At 53.0% G+C, this 27,133-nt stretch overlaps 3 protein-coding genes across 5 annotated transcripts; 1 reads left to right on the top strand and 2 right to left on the bottom strand.

Moving 5' to 3' along the window:
* Positions 1–1,256: 1,256 nt before the first annotated feature.
* TAFAZZIN (tafazzin, phospholipid-lysophospholipid transacylase) lies at positions 1,257–10,579 on the bottom strand. The gene is made up of 10 exons (XM_081081979.1): positions 10,138–10,579; positions 9,926–10,054; positions 8,437–8,482; positions 8,098–8,183; positions 3,897–3,977; positions 3,765–3,806; positions 3,496–3,558; positions 3,294–3,346; positions 2,094–2,171; positions 1,257–1,976 (listed from the first exon to the last, which is right to left on the bottom strand). The coding sequence occupies exons 1-10, from the start codon at positions 10,244–10,246 to the stop codon at positions 1,875–1,877; spliced, it is 789 nt and encodes a 262-aa protein (XP_080938105.1). The 5' UTR covers positions 10,247–10,579; the 3' UTR covers positions 1,257–1,874.
* A 1,506-nt stretch (positions 10,580–12,085) lies between these two features.
* DNASE1L1 (deoxyribonuclease 1 like 1) lies at positions 12,086–21,050 on the top strand. Of its 2 annotated transcripts, none has more exons than XM_081081870.1 (8): positions 12,086–12,249; positions 14,480–14,707; positions 15,740–15,828; positions 15,910–15,996; positions 18,687–18,787; positions 18,932–19,044; positions 19,371–19,619; positions 19,691–21,050. In XM_081081870.1, exons 2-8 carry the CDS (start codon positions 14,579–14,581, stop codon positions 19,850–19,852), a joined length of 930 nt encoding a protein of 309 aa, XP_080937996.1. In that variant the 5' UTR covers positions 12,086–12,249; positions 14,480–14,578; the 3' UTR covers positions 19,853–21,050. The 2 variants fall into 2 exon arrangements, with proteins under 2 accessions (XP_080937996.1, XP_080937997.1); XM_081081871.1 differs by having other exon boundaries at positions 12,112–12,223.
* A 3,066-nt stretch (positions 21,051–24,116) lies between these two features.
* Positions 24,117–26,559, bottom strand: RPL10 (ribosomal protein L10). 2 transcript variants are annotated; one of them, XM_081081839.1, is made up of 7 exons: positions 26,519–26,559; positions 26,373–26,418; positions 25,482–25,540; positions 25,282–25,389; positions 24,969–25,107; positions 24,407–24,569; positions 24,117–24,325 (listed from the first exon to the last, which is right to left on the bottom strand). In XM_081081839.1, the coding sequence occupies exons 2-7, from the start codon at positions 26,393–26,395 to the stop codon at positions 24,173–24,175; spliced, it is 645 nt and encodes a 214-aa protein (XP_080937965.1). In that variant the 5' UTR covers positions 26,396–26,418; positions 26,519–26,559; the 3' UTR covers positions 24,117–24,172. The 2 variants fall into 2 exon arrangements, with proteins under 2 accessions (XP_080937965.1, XP_080937964.1); XM_081081838.1 differs by having other exon boundaries at positions 26,512–26,530.
* Positions 26,560–27,133: the final 574 nt, after the last annotated feature.

Raw genomic sequence — 27,133 nt, 5'->3', positions numbered from 1 at the left:
ACTGTCTAGGGCGGGGTGATAAAATGAACACATATGTAATACCCTTTGTAATACTTTAAGCAAAAAACAAACAAACAAACAAAAAAAAACAAAAAAAATAAAAAAATAAAAAAATAAACAATAAAAATGAAAAAAAAATATGTTTTTATTGATTTCACAGGAAGGGAGAGGGAGAGATAGAAACATCCACGGTGAGAGAGAATCATTGATCAGCTTCCTCCACCATGCCCCCCACCTGGATTGAGCCTGCAACCTGAGCATGTGCCCTGACTGGTAATGGAACCGTGACCTCCTGGTTCATACTGGTAAGCTGACACTCAACCACTGAGCCACACTGGCTAGGCTCTTTCCAGATTTCTATTATAGTATTTTTCATATTCTGCCTGACACGGTCCATTTCAGAAGTCCCCAAGGGTTTCAACCTCTTCTTGTTTCTACTGACATAAGTATGGGGCTCCCTTTCCTACATGTTTGGTGCTCTTTGTGAGGTCTTCTTGGCTAGTCTTCATCTTGGGTGAACTGGAGGCCTAAACTGAGCTTGCTTTTCTCTATAGAGGATTTGCTTTCCACTTCTGCCAGGAGCATCACTACCCTGGATCCGCTATTGTTCCCACCCAGGGTCCCAAGCTCAATCTAGGTGTTCCCCTTCCTACCTCTCTCTTTTAAAAATATATTATTGATTTCAGAGAGGAAGGGAGAAAGATAGAAACATCCATGATGAGAATCATGGATCGGCTGCCTCCTGCACACCCCACACTGGGGATCGAGCCCACAACCCGGGCATGTGCCCTGACCGGGAATCGAACCTCCTGGTTCTTAGGTTGACGCTCAACCACTGAGCCACACCAGCCAGGCCCCTTCCCACAACTCAACACAGTACATGCTGCTCATGGAGGCCCGCTGGGCCCTTCAGCAGACTCCTCCCTCCTGGGCAGCAGAGGGAGAGGATTGAACTGCTCCTTGCTTCTCCCTACTTTGCTAGTTTTGGGTTTTGAAGCAACTCCCTCACGCTTGCTCTGCCTCCTTTGCAAAATGAGATTAATTCCTACTTCCACAAGGTTGTCATGGGGATGACTGAAGTCAATGGCTGGTGCACACCAAGAGCTTGACGCCATCTGTTCCTGTGCTCTGGCTGCGCCCAGGGCTCTGAGGGTCCATTAATGATGAGAGAGAATCATTGATGGGCTGCCTCCTGCAAGCCCCCTTCCTGCCCAGCGGGTGACCTCCCATCGCCACCCGAATAGAGAGGCCAGAGATAAAACAGCACGACACAGATACTTTATTCTTTATAAAACAGAAACCCAGCCTCAGGGGGCTTGAGTGATGTCAGGGACACAGAAAGGAAGGGGTTGGTGGGCCCCAGCATGGGACGACTGGCCAGGTCTGAGGCCCTTGCTGCAGGCCCCACTTGTGGCAAAGGGCTGCTCTCCTGCCTACAGTGGGGGGTGGGGGGTGGGGGGTGGGGGTGGCTGCCCGAGGCTCCCAGGCCTATTGGAAGCCTGGTCAGAAGGAAGCACTGGCCAAAGACCGTCCCTGATGAGGTGGTGAGCAACTCGAGGCCAATGGCCTTGTGGGCCCCTCCCTAAGCCCGTCTAGTCACCCATCCCCCCTTCAACTGCAAAACCACAGATGAGCTGGAATGCTCATTAACTAGGGGAGGGCACCCTTTAAGGGTGATGAAGACTCTGTCTAAAAACTCCATCTGAGCTCAAAGCATCAGTCCCGCCCAGCCCAGCCATGTGCAGGGGCGAGAACCCAAGGCAGCACAGGGAACCTGGCAGCTGGGGACCAGGTCCCGGGGCTGCCTCTTCCCCAGGCCTCAGGGGCCTCACAGGACCACGAGGCAGCCGGGCAGGGTCTGCGCAGGGCAGGGCCTATCTGTCAGGCTGCAGGTGGTTGTGGAGCTGCTCCGCCTGGGTCTTCAGGCCCTGGAATTCCTGCTGGATGAAGTCGGTCAGGGTTTTGCGCATCTCCACCTGAGGGGAAGGGCCAGGCTGAGCAGGAGCCCTCCGGGAGCTGCGCCCAGGGGCCCCAGGAGGCCGAGGAGCACCGGGAGGGGCGAAGGACAGCCAGGGGCAGGCTGGGAAACTCACCGTGGATTTATTCTCCGCACGGAGCCGCTCGAGCACAGGCAGGACGCTGAAGGGCTTGCCTATCAGCACAGTGATTTTCTGCAGGGACACCGGCCACAGGGTGATGAGAACAAGGGGAGTGCCCACAGCCCGAGCCCAACTGCCCTGGGGGACCAGAAGTAGAATCCTGCCCCTGAATTGCTAGGTGCTCCCTCTGGCCACTCTCCCTTTTAATTTTTATTTATTTTAAATTATATTTCAATTGATTTCAATGAGGAAGGGAGGGAGAGAGAGAGAGAAACATCAATGATGAGAGAATCATGAATCAGCTACTTCCTTCATGCCCCCAACTGGGGATCGAGCCCACAACCCAGGCATGTGCCCAGACTAGGAATGGAACCGTGACCTCCTGGTTCATAGGTCAAAGCTCAACCACTGAACCTCACTGGCCAGGCCTCTCCCTCTTTAGAATGGGGCTCAATGGCTTGCAAAGAGCCATCTCAGTCCTAGAGTCCATGCTCTAGAGTCCTGTCTTGTCCTAACCCCAGGGACCACCCCTGCCACAGCCTGATTTCATTCGCTCTCCTTCTCTGGGGCTTGGTGCCCTAGAGCAGTGGTCAGCAAACCATGGCTCGCGAGCCACATGCGGCTCTTTGGCCCCCTGAGTGTGGCTCTTCCACAAAATACCACGTGCAGGCGTGCACGTACAGTGCAACTGAAACTTCGTGGCCCATGTGCAGAAGTCGGTTTTCGGCCTGGGCAAGTCTATTTTGAAGAAGTGGCGTTAGAAGAAGTGGGGGGTGTTGGTAGGTAGGGCGACGGGAGATGCGCGGGATTCATGCACGAGTTGAGGATGGGAGAGTTGGAAGGGGTCGACCTCAGCGAATGTACCTCAATCAGATTGAGGACGTTTTTAGCAAAGGCCAGCTTAAGAGTACCCTAATAAGTTAATAACAATGTACCTACCTATATAGTTTAAGTTTAAAAAATTGGGTCTCAAAAGAAATTTCAGTCGTTGTACTGTTGATATTTGGCTCTGTTGACTAATGAGTTTGCTGACCACTGCCCTAGAGGAAGGCCCTGTCAGTGTCCCACTTGGACCCCTGCCTCAGCCTCAAGCTCAGCTCCTCCTGAACCTGGCTCCCGGAATGCTGAGTGGCAGCCAAGGGGCAAATGGCAGGCAGGCAGGCAGACAGACAAAGACCAGCAGCCCCTACCTACCTGTCCGATGCGGGGAACATATGGCGGTTTGTTAGGAAGGACATCATTCATTCCTGCAGCACGGGGAACAGAAGGTTGGAAGCAGGCATGGGTGCAGCGGGGCGGCCCCAGCCCTCAGCCTGGCCACCCTCTCCCTAGCCCCGAAGGAAGCCCCTCTCCCTGCCTCCAGCCCGACCGCAGGCCTGCCCAGAGGGAGGCTTACCCACATGCCACAGCGGCAGGATGATGGGGTCGAGACGACACTCGGCGATCAGGCGCCCGATTCCTGCCCGCAGGGAGGTAGAAACGTTGGGCGAAGCAGCGCTTCAGGGCTGGCCTGCAGTGGGGGCCACCCTGCCTGCCCCCAGTTCACACCGGCTCCCCTGGGCCAGCCCTTGTCTCAGCGCCTGGCCCCTGGCTGCTGCTACCAACACGTTCAGCTGCCCCATGTACCGTGGTCCACCAGGGCCCCAGAGGGCCAGCAGCCCTTACCCCACTTGAAGCGCAGGAACTCGGAGCTCATGTTCACTTTTCCTGGGAGGGGCGAGACAGAGGGGAGGCTTTGGAGGGGGCGGGGTCTCACCCGTATCCTTGGGAGCGTTGCCACCAGCCAGCCCCACTGACCTTCTGGGAAGATGTGCACCCAATCCCCGTGGTTGAGCTTCTCCAAAATGAAGTCCATTCCCTTCTGGTAAACACCGTCTCCTGCCGAGAAAAGGCCTCTCCCCATCAGTCCCCACTCTCCTGGGCCTCTCCTTCCCCCTCCCGCAGAGCAGAACGAAGCGGCAGCTCAGGATGGTCCTCTTCCTCCCTGCACAGTCCACACGGACACCCTCCAAGGACTGTCTCTCCCAAGCCCGCTCAGTCCCGGCTGCACCACTTCTCGGCCCTCAACATCCTTTGTTCAACAATCTCCTCTAGCCCGGCTGCTGGGGTTCAGTGGTTGAGCCTCAGCCTAGGAACCAGGAGGTCGCGGTTGGATTCCGTGGTCCTGGTTGTGGGCGCCGTCCCCAGTGTGGGGTGTGCAGGAAGCAGCCAATCAGTGATTCTCTCTCATCGCTGATGTTTCTATCTCTCTCTCCCTCTCCCTTCCTCTCTGAAATCAATATAAATGTATTTTAAAAATAATTTAAAAAACAATGCTATGCTTCGGGTGCAACACTTCATAATGTTTAGCTTTTGCAAATGGTCTTTCTACTCACTTGTAGAGCTTTGCAAGATCACTCCGATACTTCATGCATATCACAAGGCCTACACAAGGGGGTGGGGGAAGGATTTTTTTCGGAACACAAAAGCAAAGTATGCCAGATAGTTCCTTTGCTTCAACATGTTTTATCTTTGCTGTCCATCAAATGCGTTTGATAAAAGGCTTGTCCCTGCCCACTTTCTCTCACTGAAGGTGCTTAGGATTAAGATTTTGCTTTCTGAGTTTTAGGGGGTTTTTTTTGCTTTCTGATTTTAACTGTGCAATAAATCTTAGATGCAGGTCAAAGAGACAGGGAGTGGACACAGGCTGCTTCTGTCTGAGGTTGCAGAGTGAGGAAATTGAGACTCAGGGATGGGGTATAAGAGCAGAGTCCTAATCTCAGAACAGGGCGTGATAAACAGCTTCATGGTCACCAGCCATGACACTGTAGCATCTGCTTGTGTTTTAGGGAAAAGAGGCAGCTTCCCAAAGCAGCCAAATGAGAAAGCATTATAGGCACTGTCTCTGGGGAGTAAGTCATTTGCAGATTTGGAGGCGTGGGTGCTGCAGCTTTTCATTTATTTGAGGTATTTTATTGGACTTTACCATGCTTTACTTTGACCAACCAGAAATAATTTAAAAAAACTACCCCTTGCCCTGGCTGGTTTGGCTCAGTGGATAGAGCGTCAGCCTATGGACTGAAGGGTCCCGAGTTTGATTCCAGTCAAGGGCGGGCTTGATCTCCAGCATGGGGCATGCAGGAAGCAGCCGATCAATGATTCTCTCTCATCATTGATGTTTCTCTCTCTCTCCCTCTCCCTTCCTCTATGAAATCAATAAAAATATTTTTTAAAAAACTCCCCCTTGACACCAATACCTTTTGGTTACTTCTTTTTTTTTAATATATTTTATTGATTTTTTACAGAGAAGAAGGGAGAGAGATAGAGAGTCAGAAACATCGATGAGAGAGAAACATCGATCAGCCGCCTCCTGCATACCTCCCACTGGGGATGTGCCCGCAACCCAGGTACATGCCCTTGACCGGAATCGAACCTGGGACCCTTCAGTCCGCAGGCTGACGCTCTATCCACTGAGCCAAACCGGTTTTGGCAGGTTACTTCTTTTTTTAAAAAAAATGTTTTTATTGATTTTCTAAAATGTTTATTTTTTTATTGTTTTTAAAAATATTTTTTATTGATTTCAGAGAGGAAGGGAGAGGGAGATAGAAACATCAGTGATGAGAGAGAACCATTGATCAGCTGCCTCCTGTACACCCCACACTGGGGACTGAGCCCACAACCCAGGCATGTGCCCTTGACCAGGAATCAAACCGTGACCTCTGGGATTGTAGGTTGTTGCTCAACCACTGAGCCACTCCAGCCAGACTATATTTATTGATTTTTAGAGAGAGGAAGGGAGAGAGATAGAGAGATAGAAACATCAATGAGAAAAAAACATCATCCATTGGCTGCCTCCTGCATGCCCACCTACTGGGGATCAAGCCTGCAACCAGGGCATGTGCCCCAACCGGGAATCAAACCAGTGACTGCTTGGTTCATGGGTTGATGCTCAACCACTGGGCCACACCAGCTGGGCCTTTTCTAATTTAAATCTTCACCCAAGGATACATTTTTATTGATTTTATTTTTTTAATTTTTTTTAAATATATTTTATTGATTTTTTACAGAGAGGAAGGGAGAGAGAGAGTCAGAAACATCGATGAGAGAGAAACATCGATCAGCTGCCTCCTGCACATCTCCCACTGGGGATGTGCCTGCAACCCAGGTATATGCCCCTGACCGGAATCGAACCTGGGACCTCTCAGTCCGCAGGCCGATGCTCTATCCACCGAGCCAAACCGGTCTCGGCTTATTTTTTTAATTTTTTAAAAATAAATTTTTATTGATTGCAGAGAGGAAGGAAGAGGAAGAGAGAGAAGCATCAATGATGAGAGAGAATCATTGATCGGCTGCCTCCTGCACGCCCCCCACTGGGAATCAATGCCACAACCCGGGCATGTGCCCTTGACCGACATCGAACCCGGGACCCTTCAGTCCACAGGCCGACGCTCTATCCACTGAACCAAACCAAGAGAGAGGAAGGGAGAGAAACATCAATATGAGAGAGAAACATCGATTGACTGCCTTCTGCAATGACCAGGGATCGAACCCGCAACCTAGGTATGTGCCCTGACTGGGCATCGAACCTGCAACCTTTTGGTGTATGGGATGACGCTCCAACTACCTGAGCCACTTGGCCAGGGCCACTGGTTACTTCTTCCTCTTTCTGCCTCACCACCAACCTCTGGAAGGAGTGGCCACTCCTGCTGTCTCCCTTCCCTTCCCCCTCTCCAGCCCCCAGAAGCTCCTGTGGCTTTGCTTACTTCCTCTCTGGCCACTGCTTCCTGCTGCCTTGGAGATTGTCTGTCCTTCTGTGCTCTGAGGTGCTGTCCTGGGCCCCTTTCCCTCTGCAATCTCGTCTCTGTTTATGAGTTTGTGGTTGAGTCCCCAGTATCTTTATTCCCAACTGTTCTTTTTTTAAAAAATGTATATATTTTTATTGGTTTCAGAGAGGAAGGGAGAGGGAGAGAGAAACATCAATGATGAGAGAGAATCATTGATTGGCTGCCTCCTGCACACCCCCGACTAGGAATTGAGCCCACAACCTGGGCATGTGCCCTGACCGGGAATCCAACTGTGACCTCCTGGTTCATAGGTCGACGCTCAACTACTGAGCCAGGCCAACTGGGCTACAACCTGCATTTCCTACCCTTATCGACGACCTCTCTAGTGCCTGCCACGTGCGTCTAGAATGCTTTTCCTTTCACATTCGGTTGGGAAATATTCTATTTCCCCAGAGAAAAGAGCAACCTGGATTTGAATCCTGGCTTTGCCACCTCTCGCCCAATGACCTTGGGCCAGCAGCTTAATCCTTCCTTATGTGGAGAATGGGTACCAGAATGGCCCCTACCTCCTGAGGCTCTTCAGAGGTGCCGAGTAGTCATTCAATGTTACACACTTCCCTCCACAAGCAAGTGTGTTTTCCCTGCAGCCTGCAGCACAAGCCACCAGCACCGCAGATAACACACTGCCATCAGTGACTTCTTTTGTTTGTTTGTTTGTTAATCCTCACCTGAGGATATTTTCCCATTGATTTTTAGAGAGAGTGGAAGGGAGGGGGAGAGACACGGAGAGAGAAACATCAGTGTGAGAGAGACACATTGATTGGTTGCCTCCCACACGTGCCCCAACCAGGGCTGAGGATTGAGCCTGCAACCGAGTTACCTGCCCTTGACAGGAACTGAACTCAGGACCCTTCAGTCCATCGGCCTATGCTCTATCCACTGAGCTAAACCAACCAGGGAATGCCTCAACTTCTAATGCCAGAGCCCCAGGATTGTACAATCCTCAGGCAGGTACAGAGGAGCCAGCACTCCTCTAGCAATGGAGCTGGGCCTCAGGCTAATGGGCAGCGCTCGCTGGCTCCCTGGCCCCCTTCTCCCAGGCTGCCTGTCCCACCTGCGTCCCTCCACCTCCAGTGTTGCCAAGCCAGATGCACAGGCCACCAGGCTCCCTGCTCCAAGCCCAAGCCAGAGAAACCTGCACCGGCCCACCAGCCCCTCCCGGGGGAGTAACTCACCTCGACAAACAGGCACGCACTTGCCCAGGCTGAAAAAGTGAGAATGCAGCTCCTTGGTGAAGCAGATGTCTGCAGCTGCAGGGGTCCTGGAGTGGGGACAGCCACAGTCATCCCCGCCTCCTCTGCGCCCTGCTTCTCCACCCCCCCCCCCCCGCCCCAGCGTGACGCCTGGCACCGTCAGCGATGTGAAATGTAGGCACAGAGGACCTGCGGCGCCCCACCCCATGCCCTGCCTGGGCTGCTGGATGCCGCCTCCTGGTCAGAGCAGGAGGAAGGCAAATCTGGGCAGAGATGGGTGAGTCCTGCCGGGCCCATTGGGAGGGGCTCATTCCTCCTCACCAACGCATCAACTTCAGGTTCCAGATGTGGCGGAGTTTCAGGATCCCTGGAGAAGAGGAAAGCTTTCATGCCTCAACTTACCTTGTTCCCGGGGAGCACCTTTTTCTGTCACCCCACTTCAGGGAATGAGGGACAAGGGTAGCAGCACTACCATTTCCCAGTGGCCCAAAGTGGCATCTTCTGGACCCTTGGACCGGACCCCCAAGTTCTCGCTGGCTCCTTGCTCTGCCCTACTCCCCATGTTTTATTAGTCACCCTGTCTGGTCTGCCTACTTCCCCAATATATTTTGATGCTGCCTATTCTATATCTCCCTCTCCAGTTTCACCACTACCACCTTAGTCCAGGCTACTGGAATGCTCTCCAGCAGTCGCCAACCTTCCTGCCCAGCTGCAGTGTCTCAGGGGTTGAGCGTCAACTGTGAACCAGAAGGTCATGGTTTGATTCCCAGTCAAGGGCACATGCCCCGGTTGCAGGCTCAGTCCCTGTGTGGGATGTTAAGGAGACAGCCGACTGATGATTCTCTCTCATCATTGATGTTTCTATCTCTCTCTTTCTCTCTGAAATAAATTCAAATATATGTATTTTTTAAAAGCCTCCTGGGATCTGGTGGTGGCACTCACAGACCATTCTCTGCCCAGCAGCCAGGATGAGTTCTGAAAGGCTGATTTTACCAGGTGGTTGCCCCTGAGCAGTGGTCGGCAAACTCATTAGTCAACAGAGCCAAATATCAACAGTACTTCTTCAAAATAGACTCGCCCAGGCCGAAAGCCAACTTCTGCGCATGGGCCATTAAGTTTCAATCGCAGTGTACGTGCGCGCCCGCACGTGGTATTTTGTGGAAGAGCCACACTCAAAGGGCCAAAGAGCCGCATGTGGCTCACGAGCCGCAGTTTGCTGACCACTGCCCCTGAGCTGTAGGAGTCTAACCTCCTGCATTCAGCAGTGAAAGCTCTGGATACCCCCGCACCCAGCCATCCAGGTTATTGCAGCCAAGCAAGTCCCTGTGAAGTCAGTAGGGCAGGAACTTGTAGGTGGGGAACTGGGCTCCCAAATAAGGTTGGCTGAAGGGTACAAACCCAGCCTGGGGCAAACCTGGAACCAGGATACAGGTCTCTCGGATCTCTCAGCCCCTAACCCAGAGTTTCCTTGACGGGTCCTCGGATTTGTTCCCAAGACTCCAAGACTCTGTGGGACCTTCCACGATTTAGAAAAAACAGGTTCCACAGGCCTGCTGCAACAGAGTAAATGGTCAGACCTTGCCCTGTGGCCATTTCCTCGCTTCCTCCTTCCCTCCAAACTTCTGAGGCCCTCTCCAAATCACCTTCCCTCAGAGGATGCGGGAGGGGTCACACTGGGGCTGGATGGCCCGGAAACAGTAGTCCCAGAGCTCTGAAGAGCCCAGTGGCAAGTGAGTTTGTTCTGCTTCTGTTTGGCCCTTTCCGGGGTTCTCTCCCTGCCTCCCTGCGCCCAGCACACTGGCCCGTGTACCCCAGAGATGAGGGTCATCCATGCAGGACTGGTGATTGGAGACCGTGATGAGGGGCGTGGCTGGGCCGCGGTTCTCGATGAGCTCATACAGCACTTCCTTGTTGTGGACGGTGAGGCGGTTCATGCACTCTGGTGGGGACAGAAAGAGCGTGGGGGTCTTGGCCTCCTTCTCCCCTGAGGCCCAGGGCTCCCCCCAAGCCAAGCCCACTCACTGGTCCAGAAGCAGCTGTAGGTGCCCACCAGGCCCATGACGACGCTGCTGGCCAGGGTCCAGGTGACCGGCGGCACGGCGGGGAAAGGCCATTTCACATGGAGGGGCATCCCTCCCGCCCCACAGCTCCCGGCGGCCCGGCACTTCCCCTGCTACGGGGCAGCTGGTGGCGTGTCCTCAATCGCCCCACAGCCGGGTCCCTAACAGGCCGACGCCAGCAACGCGCGCCGCGGCGCAGCGCGACAGGGGACTCGAACAAGGTCACCTCGCGGGGCGGGCCAGAGGCCGCCCGGCCCCCCCTCGCCACCGACCAGCCCACCGTGATCAGGAGTCGGGGATCGCGGTGAGGAACGACAGGAGTCGGAGCTGAGAACCGCGCGCCCCACGCCCACCCGGGGAAAAGCGAGCCGGTCCAGGCCCCACGTTCCACCGCCGCCTGTCGCAAACGCGCCCGGGCTGCTTGACGGCAGCGCGGCACCTCCCCCGACCCCGCCCGGCCCAGCGCAGCCTCAGTGCCTGGCGCCCGCCTGCTGCGAGGCCCTTTTGTCTCAATTTATCCCCAGAAAAATCGTGGGTTGCACAGCGGGATTACCTGACACCACTCAAATTTGGGGCTAGCAGAGCACTTCTACTTTAGTATCCCCCCCCTTTATTTCTTTTTATTTATTTTTTTGTCTAAATGTCCCCTTTTTCCCCAATTGACCCCCTCCCCCAGCTCTTCCCAGCCCGGGCAAGCCCCCACCTCCCCAGTGTCTGTGTCCATTGCCCCCCCTTTATTTTTACTGAGGTTGAATTCATACAACATAAAATTAAACCATTTATGGTATTTTATAATATTTTAAATTGTGTATTTTATGTATACAACATACACACTGTTACATATGTGCTCCTACATAATTACAATATTACAGATACCTGTATACATGTATCTGATATACAATGTAACATGTGATGTAACATATACATAGCAATATATACATAGCATATCACTTAATACATTTGCACTGTTGTCAACCACCATGTCTAACTAGTTCCAAAACATGTTCATCGCCCCCAAAGGCAAGCCCTGTACCCCTCAAGAGGTCTCTCTTTTATTTTAAATCATGCTTTTTTTTTATTTAAAATTTTTTTAAAAAATATATTTTATTGATTTTTTACAGAGAAGAAGGGAGAGGGATAGAGAGTTAGAAACATGGATGAGAGAGAAACATCAATCAGCTGCCTCCTGCACGCCCCCCACTGGGGATGTGCCCACAACCAGGGTACATGCCCTTGACCGGAATCGAACCCGGGACTCTTCAGTCCGCAGGCCGACGCTCTATCCACTGAGCCAAACCGGCTCGGCAATTTAAAATTTTTTTTTCCAACCTGCTCATCACTACCCCTAATCCTGGCAACGGCGACACTATTCTGAGGACCGCTCCACAACCAGCCAATGCAGACCCACCTCCTACCCTAGACGACGCCGCCGGAGTCCCCCAGTTGTCCCAACAGAGACAGTGCCGGCCCCCACGCGATGCCGAGCTACCAGCTCTCGAATCCCCTTCTCCCAGGGACAGTTCTCAGTCCGCTCTGAGCAGCCACACTGGACCCGGGCGGAGGACGTGGAGAGAAAGCTCTCGCGCCCTTACGTCGAGCATGAGCTCCAGCCTTTGCATCTTCCCTCCCCAGACGCTGCCTGGGAAAGTCCAGAGGCTGAGCGCCGGGCCTGGGAGAATGCATAGGGGTTTGCACTCAGGCGCCAGCTGTTCGCCGCTCTCAGCACAGGCAACCATTCTTTAACCAGCTGCTGCCGGTTGATCTCTGTGACTCACAGGTCTGACCTCTGCCTGCAGCCCGGGGCCTCCGCCCCCGCTCGGTCCCACGCCCGCAGCTGGAAGGCGGGGCCTGGTGGGAAAGTGGGCGGGCTGGTCCGCTGTCCGCAGGCCAGGCGCCCGCCCTACTTGCCCGCGGCTGGGCGGGGCAGGGACCAGGCAGGCCGGGGCCTGGATGAGTGGGGTAGAACCGCATCCTGTTCCTCTTCTCTCCGGTCCCCGTCAGGCAGCTGCTGCGATTGGGGTGTCTCGATCCACTTACAGCCGAGGCAGGTGTGTAGACAAGCTGGTCTGCGCAGGTATGGAAGCCCTTTGGGCAGAGGGAGGGACAAAGTTGCCACCCACCTTAGGGGTGGGGGTAGTGAGAGGGGAAGGGAACCCCAAGACTAGGGCCAAGGCCAAGTGTTGGGAGCCCAGGCTGGGCTTTGGGCTGAGGCCAGGTACAGTCACTCTGGTTCTTCTTGTCCTGGACCCTCCTGGGGGCCCCTGGCCCTGGAGCCTCCAAGCTGCCCTTGCCAGCCCAGGGCTGCCTAACACACACACATCCATCCCAAAATAGGCACCAGGGCGGGAGACCCAAACTAGCATGAGTGACAGAGCAGGTGACAAGGGAGGAACAGGCACCATGCCCAGCCAGGAGAGCGCAGATATGCAGAGAAGCCATGAGAGATGAACAGACAAGACAGGCCAAGAACAACAGAGGCAGGAAGAGCCTGAGAGAGGCAGAAAGTGAGCCCCAGGAGAAAGGTGACAAGATGACAGAGGAGACAGGCAGACAGAAGTAGAGGGACTTAGGATGTCACTGAATGAGAGCCACATGGACAGGGTGGATCAAGGAGCTGAACCCGAAAGAGCAAAGTCTGGGTGAGGCTAGGACAAAAATAAATGGAGACCCTCAGGAAGAAGAGGGCTCCAGCTGATAAGACGTACAAGAGGGGCTCACCAATGATGTGGGGCATGGGAAAGGGGCCATCAGACACTGCAGTGGGCTGATTTGGTGGGGTGATTGGTGTATCTGAGATCATTTAATTTTATGTTTAATATGTTCTTATTGATTTCAGAGAGGAAGGGAGAGGGAGAGATAGAAACATCAATGATGAGAGAGAATCATGGATCGGCTGCCTCCTGCACACCCCATGCTGAGGATAGAGCCCACAACCCGGGCATGTGCGCTTGACTGGAATCGAACCTGGGACCATTCAGTCCGCAGGCCGACGCTTTATCCACTGAGCCAAACCGGCTTGGGCATAGCTGAATGAACAGAGAGCAGAAGTTCATGAGAACCTAACCGTCACTTTTTTAAAAATATATTTTATTGATTTTTTACAGAGAGGAAGGGAGAGGGATAGAGAGTTTGAAACATCGATGAGAGAGAAACATCGATCAGCTGCCTCCTGCACACCCCCTACTGAGGATGTGCCCGAAACCAAGGTACATGCCCTTGACCGGAATCGAACCTGGGGCCCTTCAGTCCGCAGGCCGACGCTCTATCCACGGAGCCAAACCGGTTAGGGTGTAACAGTCATTTTAAAAATCAATTTCTAATGCTTTTATGAATTATAATAAAGGTAACTATATACTTTAAAAAAAAGCTCAGAAGTGGAGAGGGAGAGATTTGTGAAGATGGCCCTCGTACTGGTGGTGAAAAGCTGGGGTCAACCAGCTGCTGGGACTGGAAGCTGGTGCCGCCGCTATGGAAGACAGCAGGGCACTTCCTCAACAAATTAAACAGAGCTCCCATAAGGCTCAGCAATCCCACTTCTGGGTACAGGCCCAAAAGAACGGAAAGGAGGAACCTGAAAGATATTTGTGCTCCCATCAGCATCGCTCACAGTAGCCAAGAGATGGTCGCAACCCACGTGTCCGTTCATAGAGGAATGGGTGGGCAACACGTGGTCGGTCCGTACAGTGGAATATAGCCTGAACCAGGAAGGAGATTTTGTCTGCCGCCACACCACCCTGAACACGCCTGACCTTCTGATCTGGCCTGACCTTCTAAGCTAAGCAGGGTCAGGCCTGGTTAGTAGTTGGATAGGAGAATACCGGGTGCTGTGGGCTTAAAAAAACAAAACAGGAGGGAAATTTTGACACACATTACAACATGGATGAGCCTTGAGAACATTATACTATGTGAAAGAAGCCGGACACAAAAGGACAATGATTTCATTCTGTGAGGTCCCTGGGGTAGGGAAGCTCATAGAGGCAGAAAGTAGGGTGGCTGGGGCCAGGGCTCTGGAGGGGAAATGGGGGGTTAGTGTTTAATGTGGACAGAGTTTCTGTTTAGAAGATGAAAAAGTTCTGGGGATGGAGGGTGGTGATGGTTGCACAATGTGGGTGTATTTGACGCCACTAAACTGGTTAAGAGGCTCAACTCCATGCTGTGTGTATTTTGTCACCATTAAGAGCATGAGGCCGAGCCATATGTGTCCACATCAGGTGTCCACAGGGAGAAGAGGCAGGAATCGTCCAGGCTGGCAGCTCTGGGGGCTGGTGCTGGGCAGCAGGCTGAGCATCCCTTTCTCTGTCCAGAACCCCAGGTCCTCCTGAAACCACAAGCAGGCCCAGCTGGGACTCCACCCTGGGGCAACCTGGATTCCTGCAGAGGATCCCAGCAGCCCAAACACAGCCATGCGCTGCCCAGCTGTGCTCCTGCTCCTGGTGGGCGTGGCCCAGGCCTTTCGCATCTGTGCCTTCAATGCCCAGAGGCTGACGCTTAGCAAGGTGGCCAGGGAGGACGTGATGGACCCTTTAGTTCGGGTAAGTTCATCACTGTAGGGAAGCTGCACTCCTGAGGACCAGGAGCCAAAGCCCCCACCCAGCCCTACCTGACCTGGGGCATGTCCCAGAGAAGGAGACATCGAAAAAGCCCGGCTGGCGTGGCTCCGTGGTTGAGTGTCGACCTATGAACCAGGAAGTCCGATTCGATTCCCGGTCAGGGCACATGCCCGGGTTCCGGGCTCGATCCCTGGTTGAGGTCACGCAGGAGGCAGCCGATCAATGATTCTCTCATCATCGATGTTTCTGTCTCCCTCTCTCTTCCGCTCTGAAATCAATCAAAACATATATTTTAAAAAGGGACATCAAGAAACACAGGTGCAGAGACATGGAGCACATTCCTCCCGTCACTGGCCTGCGTCTCTTCCTCTGGAAAATGGGTGCAGTGAGGGTGGCCACGGCATTCAGCTTTCTCCCAGGTCTTTTTGTTTGTTTGTGTAATATATATTTTTTTATATTTTATTGATTTTTTACAGAGTGGAAGGGAGAGAGACAGAGAGTCAGAAACATCGATGAGAGAGAAACATCGATCAGCCGCCTCCTGCACATCCCCCACTGGGGATGTGCCCGCAACCCAGGTACATGCCCTTGACCGGAATCGAACCCGGGACCCTTCAGTCCGCAGGCCGACGCTCTATCCACTGAGCCAAACCGGTTTCGGCGTGTAATATATTTTTATTGATTTCAAAGAGGAAGGGAGAGGGAGAGAGAGATAGAAGCATCCATGATGAGAGAGAATCATTGATCGGCTGCCTCCTACACACCCCACACTGGGGATCGAGCCCACAACCAGGCATGTGCCCTGACCGGGAATCCAACCATGACCTCCTGGTTCATAGGTCAACACTCAACCATTGAGCCACACTGGCCGGACCCACCCAAGTCTTTCCTAGGCCCACTGCTCTGTGGGCCACAGCCAGCACGCCATGCCATTCGTGCCCACATCAGTGGCCAGTGCCAGTTTCTCAGGGGCTCCTGGCACTGAGTGGGGCCGGCCTTGCTGGTGTCCTACAGATCCTGGCTCGCTGTGACATCACGGTGCTGCAGGAGCTGGTGGACTCTTCTGGCAGCGCCCTCTACCTCCTGCTCCGAGAACTCAATCGGTGAGCCGGGGCTCTGTGGGTCTAATCCGGGGCCCCCTGGAGCCTCAGGGTCCCTGACCCTGGGCTCCCCTTTCCTGGCAGATTTGATGACTCTGGGCCCTACAGCTCCCTGAGCAGCCCCTTCCTGGGGCGCAGCACATACATGGAGAAGTACGTGTACATCTACAGGTAAGCACACATGGTGGCCAGGGCGGACTTGGCACTTGGCCCGCTGTGAGATGGCTGAGTCGTCCCAGACCCCTTCCTCCCAGGGCATCCTTCACCTTCTCTCACACTTCTTCTCCTGGGCCCTTTAATCTGGGCTCTGCCTCTCCTCTAGCCTTGCCAGCTTCGGTGTTCACCTGCCTTCTCCACGCACAGATGCCAGGCCCCTCTGCCTCTCCCGTGGAAGCCACGGGGGCTCTGGGCGTGTCTTGCCCCATTTGGGAGTGGCTGGCTGCAGCTTCTGGGAAGAGGCTCAAGCAGGGCCTGTCGTGGGCCTCCGGTGGACACGGCTCCAGAAACAGCCCTCAGATCCTGGGAGGAGTCTCGGGGGAGCCTTTGTGGTCAGGATCGTGAGGGCAAGGGGGACTGCCAGGGAAGGAGACCTATTTTTTTTTCTTAAATATTTCTTATATGTTTTTATTGATTTCAGAGAGAGGAAGGGAGAGGGAGAGAGAGATAGAAACATCAATAATGAGAGAGAATCATTCATCGCTGCCTCCTGCACGCCCCATACTGAAGATCAAGCCCACAACCTGGGCATGTGCCCTGACCAGGAATCGAACCGTGACCTCCTGGTTCATAGGTTGATGCTCAACCACTGAGCCACATCAGCTGAGCACCTATTTTTTTATATAGATGGAAGTATATAATGTCTAGAATTCACTCCAAAATAATGGGGGAGCACGGCTGGCATGTTTCAGTGGTTGGGCATCGACCTATGAACCAGGAGGTCACGGTTCGATTCCCGGTCAGGGCACATGCCTGGGTTGTGGGCTCTATTCCCAGTGTGGGGCGTGCAGGAGGCAGCCAATCAATGATTCTCTCTTATCACTGATGTTTCTATCTCTCCCTCTCCCTTCCTCTCTGAAATCAATAAAAATATATTTTAAAAATAATAATGACGGAACAATGTCCACACAGAAATGCTCATAGCAGCATCACTCATAACTCCTCAAAGTGGAAATGACCCAAGTGTCCATCAGCTGATGGCTGGACACATAAAAGGTGGTCTCTCTCCAACAGAATATGATTCAGACATGAAATACTGGCCCATGCTCCAACATGGGTGAACCTTGGAAACGATGCTAAGGGAAAGAAGCCAGATACAGAAGATCATATATTATTTTTTTATTTTTTTAAATATATTTCTTTATTGATTTCAGAGAGGAAGGGAGAAGGAGAGAGAGATAGAAACATCAATGATGAGAGAGAATCATTGATTGGCTGCCTCCTGCACGCCCCCTACTGGGGATCGAGCCCGCAACCCAGGCATGTGCCCTTGGCCGGAATCGAACCTTGGACCCTTCAGTCCACAGGCTGACGCTCTATACACTGAGCCAAGTCGGCTAGGGAGCATATTATTATTTTTTAAAAATATCTTTTTTATTGATTTTAGAGAGGGGGGAAGGGAGAATGAGACAAAGAGAAACATCAATCAGTTGCCTCCTGCATGCCCCACACTGGGGATCGAGACCTAAACCCAGGCATGTGCCCTGATCAGGAATCAAACCAGCAACCTCTTAGTGCATGGGATGATGGTCAACCACTGAGCCACACTGGCCATGATTTGATTACATTCACACGGAATGTCCAGAATAGGCAAATCCAGAGACAGAAAATAGATAAGTGACTTCCAGGGGTTCTGGGGGAGGAGAATGGTAAGTGGATGCTAATGGATACAGTTTCTTTTTAAACAATGTTTAACAATGTTTTAAAATTGATTGTAGTGATGGTTCTACATCCTTGTGAGTGTAACAAACGCCACTGGAATTTTATGGTATGTGAATTTTTTTTTTTTGAAGGTTTTAGGTACCTTTTTTTTAATATATATTTTATTGATTTTTCAGAGAGGAAAGGAGAGGGATAGAGAGTTAGAAACATCGATGAGAGAGAAACATCGATCAGCTGCCTCCTGCACACCCGCTACTGGGGATGTGCCCGCAACCCAGGTACATGCCCTTGGCCAGAATCGAACCTGGGACCCTTCAGTCCGCAGGCCGACGCTCTATCCACTGAGCCAAACCAGCCAGGGCGTATGCGAATTTTTTAAAAGATATTTTATTGCCGAAGCCGGTTTGGCTCAGTGGATAGAGCGTCGGCCTGTGGACTGAGGGGTCCCAGGTTCGATTCCGGTCAAGGGCATGTACCTGGGCTGCGGGCACATCCCCAGTGGGAGATGTGCAGGAGGCGGCTGATCGATGTTTCTCTCCCATCGATGTTTCTAGCTCTCTATCTCTCTCCCTTCCTCTCTGTGAAAAATCAATAAAATATATTTTTTAAAAAAAGATATTTTATTGATTTCAGAAAGGAAGGGAGAGGGAGAAATAGAAACATCAGTCATGAGAGTCATTGATCCGCTGCCTCCTTCACGCCCCCTACTGGGAATCAAGCCCGCAACCAGGAATCAGACCTGGCTCATAGGTCAACACTCAACCATTGAGCCACACGGGCTGGGCTTATGGTTTGTGAATTTTCTCTCAATAAAATTCTAGAAAAAAAGGCTAGGAAGAGGGAAAAAAGGCTAGGAAGACTGTGGCCATATGGAACAGAGCTGCTGGCAGAGGCCCCCTCCCTGAGTGCCAGCTCTGATGTTGGCACTTGCAAACCAGAATCAGTGATGTGGGACCACTGCTTCCCATCCCTCGGTCCCCCAGGTCACACAAGATGGAGGTCCAGGATTCCTACCTGTACAATGACAAGGACGACCTCTTTGCCCGGGAGCCCTTTGTGGCCAAGTTCACATTGCCCAGCAAGGGTAAGAGGGGAAGCAGGCTGGCCCTGCTGTGGGGCAGCGGGAAGGGGGGCTGGCTGGCTCTGCTGGGGGCTCGGTCACCCAGAGGGGGCTGCGTGTAGAAGAACCAGGAGTGGGTGGGAGCCCTCCATCCCTGGGGCCTTGCAGACCTTCCCAGCTTGGTGTTGGTCCCCCTACACACCACTCCGAAGGCCGTGGAGCAGGAGCTGAACGCCCTGTATGACGTGTTTCTGGATGCCTCCCGGCGCTGGAAGAGTGAGGTAGGAGCCCTAGCCGGGTTGGCTCAGTGGATAGAGCATCAGCCTGCGGACTGAAAGGTCCCGGGTTCGATTCCAGCCAAGGGCATGTACCTTGGTTGCGGGCATATCCCCAGTAGGGAGTGTGCAGGAGGCAGCTGATCGATGTTTCTCTCTCATCCATGTTTCTAACTCTCTATCCCTCTCCCTTCCTCTCTGTACAAAATCAGTAACATTTATTTAATAAAAAGAAAAAAAGAAGAAGGGCGAGGTAGGGCTGGGCAGGTTGCATGGGAGAGAGGGGGATCGGATGGCGTGGTGGCCTGACACAACTGCTGCACCCTCTCCAGGACATAATCCTGCTGGGGGACTTCAATGCTGACTGTAATTCACTGGCCAAAAAGCGCCTGGAGGAGCTGATACTGCGGACTCAGGCTGACTTCTACTGGGCGATCGCCGACGGCGAGGACACCACGGTGCGCGCCAGCACCAACTGCGCCTATGACCGCATCGTGGTGCACGGGGAGCGCTTCCGGAGGCTGTTGCACACAGCTGCTGCCTTCAATTTCCCCCGGAGCTTCCGGCTCACCGAGGAGCAGGTAAAACGAGGCAGCGGGAATGGCCACGGGGAAGTCCCTTGACCCTGACACTGTCCTTCTGTCCACCCCAGGCTCTCAACGTCAGTGACCACTACCCCGTGGAGGTGGAGCTGAGCCTGAGCCTCAGCCTGAGCCGGGCGGGGCATGGGACCCGGCCCCTCAGCCTGGCCACTCTGTTGCTGTCCCCACTGCTGCTGCTGCTCCTGCCCCCACAGCTGGGCCTGGGGGCCTGAACTTCACCCACCCTGGCGTCTGCTGCCCGCAGAGGTGATGGCTGACTACACCGCCCTCAGGACTCAAACCCCAGCCTCTCCTGGCCCTCTGCCCTGCGGCCAAAGCGACTCCTGAACGGCTTCAACTGCAGCCCAGCCTGGCCCTGCCCAGCCCTGCCCTTCCTTGCTCTGCCCAGCCCGGCCCTGCCCAGTCCTGCCCAATCCGGTCCTGCCCAGCCCTGCCCAGCCCTTCCCAGCCCTGCCCTATTGGACTGCAGCCCTCTGCCTTTTCTTTGGTTGGGCTCGTGTTCTTTTACTGGGCCTGTGTCTGGCATGAGAGTGTGTAAGAGGAAGGCAGGGGCCCCGAGGCTGGGGGAGGGGAAAGGGGCTTAGAAAAGGGAATCACAACACATGAAAAATTATGACAAAAAGGAAACACATACAAACTGAGAACGAAAAGCTAGATAGGAGGGACACTACACGTGTGGAACAGATCTGTCACTGGGCCACCTGTATTGTACATGGGATTCACGTGAATCAGCGTGAAGATCCCAGTAGATACAAAAATGGAGATAAGCACTTCACACACACACACACACACACACACACACACACACACGAAAAAATGGCTGATGCACTGAAATTTGTGTGATCTAATGAAAATAGCTGCAAACACACCCAACGCCTGTGGCAAAGCCCATGAACTGCAGTCAGTCCATGTAGAGTGTGGCCCCAGGCAGAGTGGTTACTAAGGCTACGGATGCACAGAACATATATGAACCGGCTGTCATGTAATGGCTTTAACTGTAAGAAACTCTGTTTTTTTAAGCATGATGTTTGCTTTGTGAAACAGTTGTATTAAATGATGGTCACTGTGTCCCTGTTACATGCCCGCAAATGGGACACGCAGGGTTCCTTGGGGTGTGTTAGGACAGTCCCTCAGTGTGGGAGGGCGTGCACAGGTCACCTGCAAAGGACATGAGATCAGAGAGGGACCTGGCTAACTCCAGAACCGCTCCATTTTCCAGAGAACAGAGGTCAGTAAAAGCAGCTAGTGCCCTGGCTGGGTAGCTCAGTTGGTTAGAGTGTCATCCTACGCCAAGGTTGCGGGTTTGATCCCCGCCCAGTCAGGGCACATACAAGAATCAACCAATGATTGCATAATTAAGTGGAACAGTAAATCAAGGTTTCTCTCTCTCTCAAATCAATAAAAAATTTTAAAAACAGCCTGTTTGGTGTGGCTCAGTGGTTGACTTTCAACCTATGAACCAGGAGGTCATGGTTTGATTCCCAGTCAGGACACAGGCCTGGGTTGTGGGCTCCATCCTCAGTAGCGGGTGTGCAGGAGGCAGCCAATCAATGGTTCTCTATTACCATTGATGTTTCTATTTCTCCCTCTCCCTTCCTCTCTCTCTCTCTCAAACCAATAAAAATATATTTAAAAAAATAAAAAAAATGGTAACATCTGAGAAGTGGAGCGGAAAAAAAAAAAAGCCCAGCCGGGGTGGCTCAGTGGTTGAGTGATGACCTATGAACCAGGAGGTCATGGTTTGATTCCAGATCAGAGTACATGCCCGGGTTGTGTGCTGAATTCCCAGTGTGGGCATGCAGTAGGCAGCCAATCAACTATTCTCTCTCATCCTTGATGTTTCTCTCTCTCTTTTCCTCTCTGAAATCAATGAAAAAATATTTTTTTAAAAAAAGGAGTGGAGCAAGATATTTGTGAAGATGGCCCTCGTACTGGTGGTGAAAAGCTGGGGTCAACCAGCTGCTGGGACTGGAAGCTGGTGCAGCCGCTATGGAAGACAGCAGGGCACTTCCTCAACAAATTAAACAGAGCTCCCATAAGGCTCAGCAATCCCACTTCTGGGTACAGGCCCAAAAGAACGGAAAGGTGGGACCTGAAAGATATTTGTGCTCCCATCAGCATCGCTCACAGTAGCCAAGAGATGGTCGCAACCCACGTGTCCGTTCATAGAGGAATGGGTGGGCAACACGTGGTCGGTCCGTACAGTGGAATATAGCCTGAACCAGGAAGGAGATTTTGTCTGCCGCCACACCACCCTGAACACGCCTGACCTTCTGATCTGGCCTGACCTTCTAAGCTAAGCAGGGTCAGGCCTGGTTAGTAGTTGGATAGGAGAATACCGGGTGCTGTGGGCTTAAAAAAACAAAACAGGAGGGAAATTTTGACACACATTACAACATGGATGAGCCTTGAGAACATTATACTATGTGAAAGAAGCCGGACACAAAAGGACAATGATTTCATTCTGTGAGGTCCCTGGGGTAGGGAAGCTCATAGAGGCAGAAAGTAGGGTGGCTGGGGCCAGGGCTCTGGAGGGGAAATGGGGGATTAGTGTTTAATGTGGACAGAGTTTCTGTTTAGAAGATGAATAAGTTCTGGGGATGGAGGGTGGTGATGGTTGCACAATGTGGGTGTATTTGACGCCACTAAACTGGTTAAGATGCTCAATTCCGTGCTGTGTGTATTTTGTCACCATTAAGAGCATGAGGCCGAGCCATATGTGCCCACATCAGGTGTCCACAAGGAGAAGAGGCAGGAATCGTCCAGGCTGGCAGCTCTGGGGGCTGGTGCTGGGCAGCAGGCTGAGCATCCCTTTCTCTGTCCAGAACCCCAGGTCCTCCTGAAACCACAAGCAGGCCCAGCTGGGACTCCACCCTGGAGCAACCTGGATTCCTGCAGAGGATCCCAGCAGCCCAAACACAGCCATGCGCTGCCCAGCTGTGCTCCTGCTCCTGGTGGGCGTGGCCCAGGCCTTTCGCATCTGTGCCTTCAATGCCCAGAGGCTGACGCTTAGCAAGGTGGCCAGGGAGGACGTGATGTCTGCCTTAGTTCTGGTAGGTTTGTCACTGTAGGGAAGCTCCACTCGAGGATCTCAAGCCAAAACCCCCAGCCTTATCTGACCCGGGGAATGTCCCAGAGAAGGGGATATCAAAAGACACGGCTGCAGAGACATGGAGCAAGTTCCTCCTGTCATTGGCCTGAGTGCTTCCCTCTGTGAAATGAGTGCAGTGTGGGTGGGGACAGCACCGTTTTCTCCCAGGTCTTTTTTTTTAAAATATATTTTTTAATTGACTTCAGAGGAAGGGAGAGAAACATCAATGATGAGAATCATTCATCGGCTGCCTCCTGGACACCCCCACTGGGGATTAAGCCCACAACCCGGGTATGCACCCTCGACTGGAATCAAACCCAGGAGCCTGTCTGCAGGCCGATGCTCTACCCACTGAGCCAAACCAGCTAGGGCTCCCAGGTCTTTTCTGGTCCCGTGCTCTGCAGGCCAGTCAGCACACCATGGCACTATTGCTCAGTGGCCAGTGCGTTTCTCAGGGACTCCCCCCACCCCTCCCGGGCAGCTATCACTGAGTGGGGCTGGCCTTCCTGGTGTTCTGCCGATCCTGGGTCCAGCCCCAGGGAGAGTGGTTACCAACCATACAGATGCAGAAAATACATGAGCCAGCTCTGATGTAACAAATTGTTCCAACTGTAACAAGTTCTAATCTTAAGTATTTTGCTTTGTGCCAATGTGAGGGCATCAACAGGACACAGGTCAGAGAAGGGCCTAACTCCAGAACGGTTCCATTTTCCAGAGAACAGAGTGTAGTAAAATCATAGGGCCCTGGCCAGGAAGTCCAAATGGTTAGAACATCGTCCCAATATGCCAAGACTATGGTTTTGATAGCTGGCCAGGGCACCAGTAAAAATCAACCAGTGAATCCTTGGATGAGTAGAGCAATCAATTGATATGCCTCTTAAAAATTAATAAAAATCAGAACAGCTACCAAGACATTAGGGGCATTAAGTTTACAGTCTGGGGCTGCACACTATTTGCCCAAAGGTCAGCTGTTGCCAACCCCTGTGGCACATTTCGAAGGGGGCAAACTGGAGGACCTGTTAAAACATGGCTGTGACCACCCCCAGAGGGATCCAAACTCTCCCCATTCCGTGACGCTGCTGACGAGCAAAGATTCCATACCAGTGCAAGGGCCACCTGAAGCCACAAGTCCTTCATCAGGACCCGTGGGAAGGGCACTTTATAAAGGCAGCATTCGAGGCATTAGGACTTAACCATGACCTGAGGCTTCGAACCTACAAACCCTGGTCTAGGCAGGTGGAAGGCAATGTCCTATCTGGGCTGCTGTGCTGGGCTTATTTGTTCCCTGGCCCTGATCTGTTGTCAGCCTTTTCCGGGAGGACAAAGGGCAGTGATCCTGGGGTTCCCAGAGGCTCCCCCACCCCCCATGAATCTAGATGCAAAGATATGGCTGAAAAATTGATTTATTGGTGGGTGTAAGGTGGGGGCAGCACTGAGACTCTCATGAGTGCAGGGCTCGCCATTTGTCCAGGGGACCACGATTAGGGATGTATTTGACCCCACAGCCATCTGGGATGAGGCGCTTCTCGGCCACCATGTCTTCAAACTCATCCGCATTAAACTTAGTAAAGCCCCACTTCTTGGAGATGTGGATCTGGGGAAAAAACGAATTGAGTTTACATATTTGGGGACAGTGGGCAAGGAAAGGAGGGATGAAGGTTATGGCACTTGTTACCTTCTGGCGGCCAGGGAACTTGAACTTGGCTCTTCGTAGGGCCTCAATCACGTGCTCCTTGTTCTGCAGCTTGGTGCGGATGGACATGATGACTTGGCCAATGTGGACTCTGGCCACTGTGCCTTGGGGCTTTCCAAAGGCACCCCGCATACCTGTCTGGAGCCTAGATTGGGGACAGCATGAGTTCAGACACAAGTGTCCACCAGAAAGGGCTGTATCCAAGGTCCCTTAAGGCAACCCATACTAAGCAATGGGTTGCGTACACTACCAAGGATGCTGCTGTTTGCAGCCATTGCACACCAGGCCCCCATGGGGAACAGAGCATGGTCGGCTTAATTGGCTGCAGTGAACCCCCAAAAAAACTCCACAGAATCCCTGCCAAGGTGCCCCCCCATGCTCATCTGAAAGCCCTCCAACATACAACTGCCCACGATATCTTGCCAGCCATTAAGCTGGCTTTGCCATGGATGGATGAGTCTTTATGTGGGGCCATCTCTTTGCTCTACTACTATAATCAAGCTCAACAGAGACCCTCAAGTTATGTGAAAACCCCCCAGCTCACCTGTCAGCCCCAGCACAGGACAACATCTTGTTGATGCGGATGACATGGAAGGGGTGGAGCCGCACTCGGATGTGAAAGCCATCTTTGCCACAACTTTTCACCATGTACTTGTTGGCACAAATACGGGCAGCCTCCAGGGCTAGATGGGGGAAGGAAGGCAGCAGAGTAAGCATGGCACAGCACTCACCATGGCTCACAATTGGGTGTTCATGACTAAGGAACGGGAACTGGTAATTCCAGTACTGTGAGCTCCGGATTTGGCTGGGGGAGCGCGTAGGAATAGGTATGATTAACCAGGAATTCTGCACCTCACCTTCGGAGGAGAGCTGCTCATATTCGTCTGACACCATGTGGCCACAGAGTGGGAACTCATCCACTTTCGCCTTTTTCCGCCCCAGGTCAAAGATGCGGATCTTGGCATCTGAAAAAATGCTTGGGTCAGTTGTATGTGGGGTGCCCTCGACAACTGAGTCAGTGCAGCCAAACCAGTTGGGGAGCTCTCCCGCGACTTACCAGGGACACCTCGGCAGAAGCGAGACTTTGGGTACGGCTTGTTCTTACAATACCGGTAACTGCGGAGGGGGAGAGGGGAGAAACCCAGGTTTGCAGGGATTCACAAGTTAACTGGTCAATAGGCACTTCAGTGCTCCCTCCACGACTGCAGGAGGGGATGGCACAAGCCAATCGGTAAGCTGCCTCCATGTCTGGCGTGGCGCTAAAGCAAGACAGTCACAACTAGGTGGCCAAAAGTTATTAGAGGACAACCATGTAGGCAAAAATCTTTCTTGACCTCTTACTGGGTTTTCAATTTCTTACAAGGCCAATCCTTTGAAACAGACTCTCCCAGTTAAAAAAACACCTCTCACTTCCAGACATTGTATACTACATATTTGCTGCATAAAAGTAGCACAGTTCATGCCATCCACATGGACTTTTGGGCACGTGGCATTTGGCTTCCAAGCCGCGTGAAGGATTCCGACGCCCTCTGCAGGCCACACAAGACTTGGGCTCTCAGGACACCCAGCCCCGAACTAAGGGAAAGGCACACAAAGGCCCAGAAGGCATTGAGCCTTCAAAAGGCGGCCAATTTCCAGGACAAAGGGCGGGATGCAAGGCAGACGTCGCTTCTAGCCTGAAACTGGCTCGGAAATGCAGGAAAGGGTCAACACAACACCCCAATAAAATTGTGGAAGCGCTTAAAGGTCGGCATTAAGTTTTAAATTAAAGAACCACATGATCTAAACGAAGACCTAAAGCGATACGGAAGGTATAGGGGAGAACGATGGAGTCTATTCCCAAAATAGGGAAAGCTGTATGTACTAGGGAGGCTCCACCCCACGATTGTAAGCAGTCAAATGCACTATACCTCTTCCAGCAGCCAAATTACATGGATTCAATACTCACCACCGGGCGGGGCGTCGACCCATGGCGACACCAGGATCCTCAGTGGCTGCAATGAAACAGAAAAAGTCAGAAGGCGACGACAAGGTTCGAACCACGGGAGGGAAGCGGCGAGGGCACAGCGAGAGGAGGGAACACTCACCACTCACCCCGCCGAAGGGAAAGAGACGCTCCCACGCCTGCGCATGGTTTATATAGGCCGCCTCTCTTCGCGCGTAGGAACCATAGAGTCCTGGCGAGGGCGGGTGGACACTCTATCAGACTCGTAGACCATAGACGTGAAGGCGCTCTGCGCCTGCGGGCAGGCAGCCGAGTACATGCGCAGGACCGGAAAGAGGCGGAGAGCCCGACCGCAGTGAGCTAGCGAATGGGGGCCAGCCACATCAGCACGGGAAAGCCCTTTCCAGCTGGCCATCTTGGGCGTAGAACTCGGCCCGAGGCTTTATTGTAACTATGAAAAACTTCTGTTCTTGAGTTGAAAAAGGGGAAGTGCCCCCGAGTGGGGCTCACGGCGGCTGCGCGGCTGCGAGCTTGTTCTAAGGATTCACTTTGCCTGTGACACGCTCTCTGCCTCCCTCTGGGCTTCAGGGCCCGCAGTGGACGCGCCATGCTGGAGCCTCGATTTGCATTCCTTTGTCGGTAGGGAGGCCGGAGGCCGAAGCGCGCCCCCACGCCCCCACTCCCCGTCGTAACCTAGAAGTCCGCAGACTGTGCCGATACCGGGTGGTCTTTGCCCACCCGCGGGAAAAAGGCCAATGACGAGC

This window comes from Myotis nattereri (assembly GCF_964212035.1).
Source record: "Myotis nattereri genome assembly, chromosome: X".
Lineage (NCBI taxonomy): Eukaryota > Metazoa > Chordata > Mammalia > Chiroptera > Vespertilionidae > Myotis > Myotis nattereri.
The sequence above is the reverse complement of the archived record's forward strand: the minus strand, read 5'-3'. Positions and strand labels throughout refer to the sequence as shown.